Here is a 10,058-nt window from a genome sequence, read left to right as displayed (position 1 = left end):
TATTCATATGTCAACGATGTGTGCATACATACAAAGACAGTGTTTAGATTGAAATGGATTGTTTAAGGAACTGCACATATGAAACTTCTGACCATCAACACACCTTCTGAAGCAAGTTTATTTTTGTTTTAGTCATCCTCCTCATCTTCCAGATCCTCTGTCTCATCCAGGGCTGCCGTCTGCTCCTCCAGGGCAGTTTTCAAAGCCTGCTCTTCCTCCACACTGGGGTCCAGGGCCTCTGTGATTTCAGGCCCACTGGGGTACTCATTTTGGGGCTGTGGAAGAATGGTTGGGGTGTATGCCTCTCCAATATATTTCATCCCCCAGCCAATGTATATGTTTCCAAACTTCCTGAGAGGGAGCAAAATAATGGCTTGACTCAGCAGAAAAAGCATCAGTTTGATAGAAATTGTTGGACAGACTGTACATTTTGACAAGCAAGGTTCTTACCTGCCACTAGCATAAGCATAAGCTCCAGGCCAGAGGTTGGAGCGCACCACAGCGATGGAAAACTGAGGAATGAAGTTAGAGGAGATCATGGAGCTCCAAGGTGGGGTGTTATTAATCTCTGTGGACAGAACATATTCTGCATTAGAGTTCAAGATTTAAACTGTGCCGGAGGCGTTTAATGTAAATGTTATGCAGTGTGACTGACTCGCATCCTCAGACAGAGGTGTCAGAAGAGGAGGCCCGACTTCCGGCTCCGGCTCATCAGGTTCCTCCTCCTTCTCCTCCTCCTCAGCATCTTCATCCACGTCATCCGCAGACTTCTTAGTTACGTTTACCCACACACAGCGGCCCTAACATTCACACATGTACAGTATTTTGCAAATTTTTTCACAAATAAATATAGTTATTCGTATTTTTTGCTTTAGTGTGCCACTAGGAAATCAAAAGTGATAGTCCACCCAAAAATAAAAATTCTGCCATTATTTACTCACCCTGTTTTGCGTTCCACAGAAGAAAGAAAGTCATACAGGTTTGGAATGACATGAGGGTGAGTAAATAATGGAAGAATTTTCATTTGCGCTGGACTGCTACTTTAATTGTAATAATTCAGTTAAATTTTGTATACAACAGACGTATGATCCACACAGACGTTTTAAAGCAGATTAATTCCCAGCAGGCTGTCTGTTTCTTACCTGTGTAAGTATGTGCTGTATATGATGCACCCATAGATTCAGAGACTCAGCCATCTCAGTTACATGGATGCCCTCAAAGTTAGAATTCTCCTCATAGCTGTCTCGCAGTCCATCATCCTCACCTTCATCCTCCCCAAACTGATAGAATCCCAGAGGACTGACGTGTGTGCCGGCTGAGATCCGTGCGATCTGGGCACGCAGGTAGTTGGTCTCATTGCCAGGAAAGGGAGGATAACTCAAAACAGGAGCATCAAGCCTGCCTGTTAAGAACCTGCGGATCTGCCGTGCTACTGTAATCTGAGCGGGGGTGACCATCGGCAGTCTGATCCACGGCATGCCGGGCTCTTGACACACAAAATAAGTGTATTTGTTAACACCGGTGTGATTTTCTTCCTTTGGCACTGGCGAAGGTGGCTTGTACGTCGATTTGGGGGGAGGATCACCCTGCAAGTAAAGTGCAATCATTTTTGTGAAGTTTGAATGCAAATCTGTATTCATATTTTTTCCCTTTAAGATGCAGTCACATTTACCATTGTTTGGCAAAATTTTGTGGATGAAATACAGTCATTTCAATAGGGTTTCACATGAAGGTTAAGAAGTTACCCACACAAATTTTGCTCATGTTCAAGTTTGTCATGTGAATTCAATGCAAAACTTTGCAGGCAAAAAGACTTCGCTTTCAAACCAAGCAGCTTTCTGTTGTTTAACTCTGCAAATTCCTGTGAACTTGAAAATGAGCAAAATCGTCATAGGGAAATCTTCCACGCTCATGCGAAACTCCAGATCAGACCGATTCCTATTGAAATCAGAACAGCAGCAGAAATTTATCGAGCAACAGTAAATGTGACTGCAACTTTACTCCAAAAAGTATATTTATCCTCAGATTTGGAAAATTGGTCTCGTCTTCCTACTTCTTTTCAGGCCTGTATATCGGTGATTAAAATGAATGTTCTCCCACGTATTAATTTCTTTTCTTCCATGATTCCTCTCACTCCACCGGTTGGCTACTGGAATAAACTAGATGCATGTGTTTCACGGTATATATGGGATGGGAAACGTCCTCATATTAAATTGACTACCTTACAACGATGTAGATTACATGGAGGTCTTTCTTTCCCTATTTTTAGACTGTATGCTCAAGTCTTTTCCCTCCGCCCTTTAGCAGTTTGGTTTGATCCTGACGCTTCTGTGTCTTGGAGAGCAATTGAGGAATCTATTGTTTATCCGTATAAATTGAAGCATCTTGTTTTTTCGGGAGTTCCGCTTAGGCAGTGTAAATCTCAGTTTGATCCCATTGTAACCCATCTCCTCTCTACATGGAGGGGTGTTGAAAGACATTCACAACTAGTTACAAAATGGCAAAGGCATTCGCCTATTTTCCACAATAATAACCTTTTGTCAGGCAGTACTCCATTTCATTGTCCGCAATGGACTCATAATAAAGTAAACACTCTGGGAGATATCTATGATGATAGTGGTTTAAAATCCTTCCAGAATCTTAAAACTCAATATAATCTGCCAGGCAACTCCTTTTTTTTATGTATTTGTGCATTAGATGGGACCTGCGGGCATATGGGGTGCCTTGGAACTCTCAACTGCCTGTTCACCGTTTGCACAAACTAATCCTTCCTTCTGAGGAATCTCCCTCCTCTGCTTCAGTCATCTATCTCTTTCTTCTTGAGCATTCATACAAACCATCTATTCCAACTGTTTGGGCTAAGGATCTTAATGAGGATGTGCATGTTTTATTTTCCGATCAGGTATGGGGTATGTTTAAATTGTCTTCAAAAACCCTAATCACCAAATGATTCATTGGAAATTGCTGCATAGGGTTTACTTGACTCCAATGAAACGTTTTTTTATGAATCTGTCGTCTTCTCCTAAGTGTAATCTCTGTTCCCAAGGAGTTTTAGGCACGTTTTTGCATTGTGCCCCTCTCTCGCACCTTTTTGGACTCAGCTCTCACAGGACCTATCATATTTGTTGGGTACTGAGATATGTTTGACTCCGTGCCATTTTTTCATGAATGACTTTTGGGACTTCACCTTGTCCGTCCAACAACGATCTTTACTGTTAGCTGCTCTCACAGCAGCAAAAAAATTGCTAGTCAACCGTTGGAATCCTCCTCACACAACGGACAGAAGAACCTGCTGTGTATTTGTTGGACATTATCTCAATGGAACGCTCTACTTCTCATATACATGGATCTAACGTGAAAACTGTTTAATGTCTTCTTTTCTAAAATCTTTGTAAAAATTATTTTATTGTTATTTGTTTAGCTATTAATGTGTTTATTATTATTTATTTTGTTATTTATTTATTTTCTAAGTCTACCAAGGGGTGGGATGGAATGGGTTGGGTTTTAAATTTGTACAGTTGCTTTTTGTTTTGTACTACTGTTCCAAAAAATAAGTCAATAAACCGTTAACACAAAAAGTATGATATTTAAATCAGATTTGTTCTTCAGTTGCTATTTTGTGACTTACAGCTTCCACAAGCTCCGTTTCATCCTTGTCCTCGTCCTCCCTCTCCTCATCCTCATGTGTCTGTTCTGTCTCTTCCTCCTCTCCTTCACCTTCTCTGAATTCCCCCTCAGCCACCAGGTAGTTGCCCTGTGTGCCGAGGATCTTGCCCCAGAATCGACAGCGCAGGAGGCACTGTGAGTCCACCAGCTGTTTCAAAGCCAGAAAAACTCTCTGCATCTCCTCTCGCCCCAGACCCACACCAGCTTGCTCAAAGAAGAACGCAAGTTCTCCAACATTCGGTAAAGGAGACTCCACCTGGAAATGATACAGAACAATGTATTACAGAAACTGTTGTATTGTACTAAACTGCCCATAGGAGCCACCACAACACTGGCCATCTAAAGTAAAGTCATCTAAATCTTGTAAGGAGATATGATTGCTCTATTATTAACAGATTTAATTTAGGCTTTTATTTACAACGAAACACACCTACATAGAAAACACATGTTGAAAACACAAAAGCTGAAAGTTTCCATGTTTATCATATGTGATGCACTCTTCATGTGTGTTTTTATGTGAATAAAAGCCTGAATTAAATTCATATGGATTCATTTATGACTTTTACCTTTTTGAATCTTCTAAGTTTTGGTTACCTGGACTTTCAATGGAGGGACAGAAATCTCTCAGGTTTCATTAAAATACCTTAATTTGTGTTTTCAGGAATGAGTCTTAAGGGTCTGAAATACATTTTTGGATGAACCATCCCTTTAAGTCACTCCAAAATCTCTGAATATGATAGCATTATTAGATAAAGAAACATCAAAACAAGTTGCATTTGTGGTAAAGAAAGATTGAAGTGCACAAACACACATTCAAGTATTTCACACACACACACACACACACACACACGCACAAAAGGTTTGTTAGATTTTAAATGTTGAAAAATAAAAATAAAAACATTATATGGAACCCCAGGAGCAGGACCAACATACTCTCTTACCAAATCTTCCTCGTGATCACCTTCATCGCTGACCGCGCGCATAAAGAGATTCTTCTGTTGCTCGGCCAGTAGCAGAGCTGTGGAGGAGGACGGACTGTCTCGCAAGGTGTCCTGTTTCTCCTGAAGGATACCTTCTTTCAGCTCGCGACTCATGTCCTCTATCACATCGACTGCGTTCTCTGGAAGCTCATCCATAACTTTGGTTAACAGTCGCACAAGGTGGTCATAGCTGGACGAAGAGGTCAAATGCATCAGAAATCAGCACATTTCAGCCATGACCATTTTTTGCTAAACATTACTGCTATTGGATGGAGTCCTTGTACAACATTGTCACAATGTTTGAAACCAATTTAGGAAAAGCTTTGTACATTTTCCCTCCAAACAAGCAATATCCTTATATTTTTGCAATAGCTTTTGTAAACTACTGTATAGTGAACGTCAGTAAAGATAGTTTGCGGTTGGATATTCAGATTTCGTTTGGCTATAAATACGCAGTGCGCTGTCATAGACATGCAAATAATACTGCATATCATTCTCCAAGATTTGTGAATTCATATGACAGTGTCCTCCGGGCCGAAATCGGGGTTTTTTTCGTAGGGACCCTTCATTTTATAATGGCTATAGCTCCAAAAATTGGACACTTGGAAGACTGAAACCGGTGTCATCTTCACTAGCTTGATCTGTGAATTTTTTCACAGAAAAGTTTTTGTCCACAGACCCCTTGGTAAGTCCGCAATAAGGAAAGTGAAAGATAGGCGTTCTTCATGTTTAAACGTCTACTGCCAATAAACACGAGTTCAAATTGTGAAAACTTTACGTAAATATAGGTAAATACTGTATATGTTATTTAAGGAAATATAGCAATTGTTCTTTTTACATTTTTTGTATGTTTTTTAAAATGTATCTAAAATATCCAATTATATTTTCAAAGATATACAAATTTGGGTCAGCTGACCCTTCTCTGAGTCATGTACATCACTATTCTGATCTGTGAAAACGTTCACAGTTTAGTACGGATCAGCTGACCCTTCCCTGGGTCACTAACACCACGATTCTGATCTGTGAAAAATTTCAAAGGCAAGTACGGGTCAGCTGACCCTTCCCTGGGTCACTAACATCACTATTCTGATCTGTGAAAACTTTAACAGTTCATTACGGGTCAGCTGACCCTTCCCTGGGTCACTAACATCACTATTCTGATCTGTGAAAACTTTAACAGTTCATTACGGGTCAGCTGACCCTTCCCTGGGTCACTAACATCGCTATTCTGATCTGTGAAAACTTTCAGAGGTAAGTACGGGTCAGCTGACCCTTCCCTGGGTCACTAACATCACTATTCTGATCTGTGAAAACTTCCACAGTTCAGTATGGGTCAGATCAGAATAGCGATGTTAGTGACCCAGGCAAGGGTTAGCTGACCCGTACTGAACTGTGGAAGTTTTCACAGATCAGAATAGTAGTGACCCAGGGAAGGGTTAGCTGAATTTCTTCAAAGCAGCAATCAAGCTCATTGATTTCCTTGGCCATGTCATTGAATAGACAATCATGATCTGATTCTGCATCTGTATTGTCTTCCTCATTCTTATTCAGCTGGTCAGTAAGTTTAATTTTTTTTCGGAAACGCGTAAAAACAGTTGACCGCACATTTTTTTGGTTACTGTGCCATACAACGGAGAGCCACTTTCGGTATTTAAGTGTGTGACTTCCAAAAACTTTTTGGGCAACCTCACTCCATATGATGAAATTCCATGGTATCCTTTTCTCTAGATTAATCTCAGACTTTAAAAACTTTTCAACTAGTCTTTCAACCCCTCCACATTCACTCCAAAGGTCTGGAGCACCATGTTTTAGACCTATTTTTTTGCGTGGTTTTACCATGCTGGTCTATATACCATACTGATTAATCTACCGTGATATTTCTGAAACAAACGTGCAGGATTTACCCTAATTAGGTATTCAGCAAGTATTGTTGTGATAGCCTGGGGTAAAAATATGAAAAAAGCATGAATGAAACCAATGTAATAACCATGCAGTCGCTCTATTCCACGTGTGATGGATCCCTGCGTCCTCTGAAGGAATTAACGCACAAAAAGAATTTGGTCTTTAAAAAAAGGGTGGATATTTATTGTAGCCCTTTTAAAAAAAAATATTCAGAATATCATAGATATTTTAATTTAATTAAGTTTGTTTTTTAATGTGGAAAAATTGGTTAGCACTTCAGTAGCTGTGAAATGTTTACATTACACTTCAGAATAGTGGTGTTAGTGACCCAGGGAAGGGTCAGCTGACCCGTACTGAACTGTGGAAGTTTTCACAGATCAGAATAGCGATGTTAGTGACCCAGGGAAGGGTCAGCTGACCCGTACTTACCTCTGAAAGTTTTCACAGATCAGAATTGTGGTGTTAGTGACCCAGGGAAGGGTCAGCTGACCCGTACTTACCTCTGAAAGTTTTCACAGATCAGAATAGTGATGTACATGACTCAGAGAAGGGTCAGCTGACCCAAATTTGTATATCTTTGAAAATATATTTGTACATTTTAGATACATTTTAAAAAACATACAAAAAATGTAAAAAGAACAATTGCTATATTTCCTTAAATAACATATACAGTATTTACCTATATTTAGGTAAAGTTTTCACAATTTGAACTCGTGTTTATTGGCAGTAGAAGTTTAAACATGAAGAACGCCTATCTTTCACTTTCCTTATTGCGGACTTACCAAGGGGTCTGTGGACAAAAACTTTTCTGTGAAAAAATTCACAGATCAAGCTAGTGAAGATGACACCGGTTTCCAAGTGTCCAATTTTTGGAGCTATAGCCATTATAAAATGAAGGGTCCCTACGAAAAAAACCACGATTTCGGCCCGGAGGACACTGTCATATGAATTCACAAATCATCGTCGTGACGTATTGTCAAGTATGGTGACCCATACTCAAAATTGGTGCTCTGCGTTTAACCCATCCAAGTGCACACACACAGCAGTGAGTAGTGAACAAATGCACACACACACACACACCGTGAACACACACCCGGAGCAGTGGGCAGCCATGCTGCGGCGCCCGGGGAGCAGTTGGGGGTTCGGTGCCTTGCTCAAGGGCACCTCAGTCGTGGTATTGAGGGTGGAGAGAGCGCTGGACATTCACTCCCCCCACCTACAATCCCTGCCGGCCGGGGACTCGAACCCGCAACCTTTCGATTACGAGTCCAATTCTCTAACCATTAGGCCACGACGTCCCCAAATGGAGAATGATATGCAGTATGCATGGAGAATGATATGCAGTATTATTTGCATGTCTATGACAGCGCACTGCGTATTTATAGCCAAACGAAATCTGAATATCCAACCGCAAACTATCTTTACTGACGTGTATAACGTACACAATAAAACCAGACTGGGCTGCATCAAGGCAAGCGTCAAAAAGCTACATTTAATGCATTAACTGCATTAAATTAATGCATTTGTATCTTCAATGCTTTGGATAAAAGCGTCTTCTAAATGACTAAATGTAAATATAAATGTATAAACTGCAAAGATAAATGCACGCTCGGGGCATGTTGTCACAGGGTTTTTCAAGTGTTAATAAATCTCATGTTCCCATTGTGACAACACGCCTGTATCATAACTTAATTTTTTTTATTGAATGTGTTTCGAGCTTGTACGTTCATTCATTTTCTTCCAATAAATGTCCTCTATATCAGAGGTCTTCAACCCTGCTCCTGGGGACCCACTCTCCTGGTAAGTTTATTTCCAACCGGCTTCAGCACACCTGCCTGCAATTTTCAAGCAGTCTTGAGGAGCTTGATTGGCCGCTTCAGGTGTGTTTGATTAGGGTGTAACGTTAGCTAAACTCTTCAGGACAGAAACAGGGTTGAAGACCTCTGCTCTATATGACCAGTTAAGATATATAACGGTGCTTTAATAATAAATTAATAATAACTTAAAAATTAATACTAGGACTAGAATACTCTATGAAGCTAATGTGCTGATGTACTTACAGGTTGAGGTTTGTTTTTGTGCTGTTCTTCATCATGAAAGCTTTAAAACGCGCCGCAGCCTGCAGTCTCTCATTGTTCACCGCGTCCTCGGTCAACTCCATTTTATTAAAACTTACAAACTGTCGCCGAATAATTAAACGTCTATATTTTGTCAGCCTTTATTCTTATGGCAAATCAACAAACCGGCTTAGCGCATTTCCCGCAGCGCACTTCCGTTGCTATGGACTCAGTGGTGTAACTACAACAAGCTTGTTGCCTGGCAACGTCTTTATTCTGATGGGCCGAGTGCCAGGGGGTTAAAAAGTACTCAAAAATTATACTCAAGTGAAAGTACAGATACTCGGTGAAAATTTTACTCAATTAAAATACAAGTAGGCCTACCAGTGCGTGACCTTGCATATGCGGGTAAAATTGGATTTTCTCCAGCTATTGTAAAAAAAAAACAAGCTTACAAACTGAAGCGGTAAGCTCCGCCCACAGAAAAACGTCACTGTTTACTAACAGAAAAAAGTCTATTAAACCATCTTCTCAATGCAATGTGAAATTGCTTATAAATAAACTGCATAAAATGTTTTGACATGCAAAGGTTTGATTAAAGGGAGAAAACAAAAAGCAATGACTATGACAAACACATCTATCTACAACAACAATTAAAATGCAGCTCAGTGGAACACAAAAATAAATCCATACTTTTACACCTTAATGCCACCCCATCTGTATACGACTGTCTTCAGATGAACATGAACTAAGAGTATAAAAATATCTTTCTGCATATAATGTATATACGGCATGTGCAAAGATGATTCTACAAAAACTACACAAAGGGAAGACAACAGTAACCCATACATCCCCTACTGATTTGTTCTTAAGTGGAACAATAGGCTTGTGTAAGAAATATACAAATATGTATTTTATTTTTTTTCACTTTACCATTGTGTTCACTTTGTGGTTTTTAAAACGGTCCCGTACACTTGCATTATATGCATTCAAATCTTTGTGTTGATCTGAAGAAAGCAACACACATCTGGAATGGCATGAAGGTGAGTAAATGAAAGAATTAGAATTTTTGGGAGGAGAATCCATTTAATGAGCCAGATATGATGCAGTGGCCAGAAATATATTCCAGACAGGATATAAGAAATTGAGTTGAATTAAAGATGAGTAACAGAATTAAAAACATACAATATATTGCCTTTTTGTGTCGTTTACCTAACACCCCTGGCTGTAACAATTCTTCTTCTTTTAAATGTTTATTTGGGGCATTTATTGGAGTTTTTTTTCTCCAGCAAATATTGATATATAATTTTTACTGCTAATTAGATTAATGAGCAAATCATGTAATTATTTAGATTAAATAATAATTCATTGACAGTCCTAATTGTTACTCAATATATGATCATAAAACAACTTATCGACTCCCATGCAAGAACATCAACATCACTAACCGTGA

The 10,058-nt window shown here is 39.6% G+C and overlaps 1 protein-coding gene across 1 annotated transcript; it reads right to left on the bottom strand.

Annotated features, from left to right (window-relative positions):
• Nucleotides 1–45: 45 nt before the first annotated feature.
• Nucleotides 46–9,080, bottom strand: LOC306871051 (radial spoke head protein 4 homolog A-like). The gene is made up of 7 exons (XM_079418726.1): nucleotides 8,609–9,080; nucleotides 4,608–4,836; nucleotides 3,629–3,922; nucleotides 1,143–1,586; nucleotides 656–800; nucleotides 451–568; nucleotides 46–351 (listed from the first exon to the last, which is right to left on the bottom strand). Exons 1-7 carry the CDS (start codon nucleotides 8,707–8,709, stop codon nucleotides 129–131), a joined length of 1,554 nt encoding a protein of 517 aa, XP_079274852.1. The 5' UTR covers nucleotides 8,710–9,080; the 3' UTR covers nucleotides 46–128.
• Between the last annotated feature and the right edge of the window lie 978 nt (nucleotides 9,081–10,058).

The sequence above is a fragment of the Barbus barbus genome, assembly GCF_936440315.1.
Source record: "Barbus barbus genome assembly, chromosome: 6".
Lineage (NCBI taxonomy): Eukaryota > Metazoa > Chordata > Actinopteri > Cypriniformes > Cyprinidae > Barbus > Barbus barbus.
The sequence above is the reverse complement of the archived record's forward strand: the minus strand, read 5'-3'. Positions and strand labels throughout refer to the sequence as shown.

What these genes read in the sequence shown, in the direction of transcription:
- LOC306871051 (XM_079418726.1), bottom strand. Translation starts at nt 8,709, where the DNA reads ATGGAGTTGACCGAGGACGCGGTGAACAATGAGAGACTGCAGGCTGCG. An exon ending in GTGATCACGAGGAAGATTTG is followed by an intron (nt 3,923 to 4,607) that starts GTAAGAGAGTAT and finishes TATCATTTCCAG; the next exon opens with GTGGAGTCTCCTTTACCGAA. An exon ending in TACAGCACATACTTACACAG is followed by an intron (nt 801 to 1,142) that starts GTAAGAAACAGA and finishes TGTGAATGTTAG; the next exon opens with GGCCGCTGTGTGTGGGTAAA.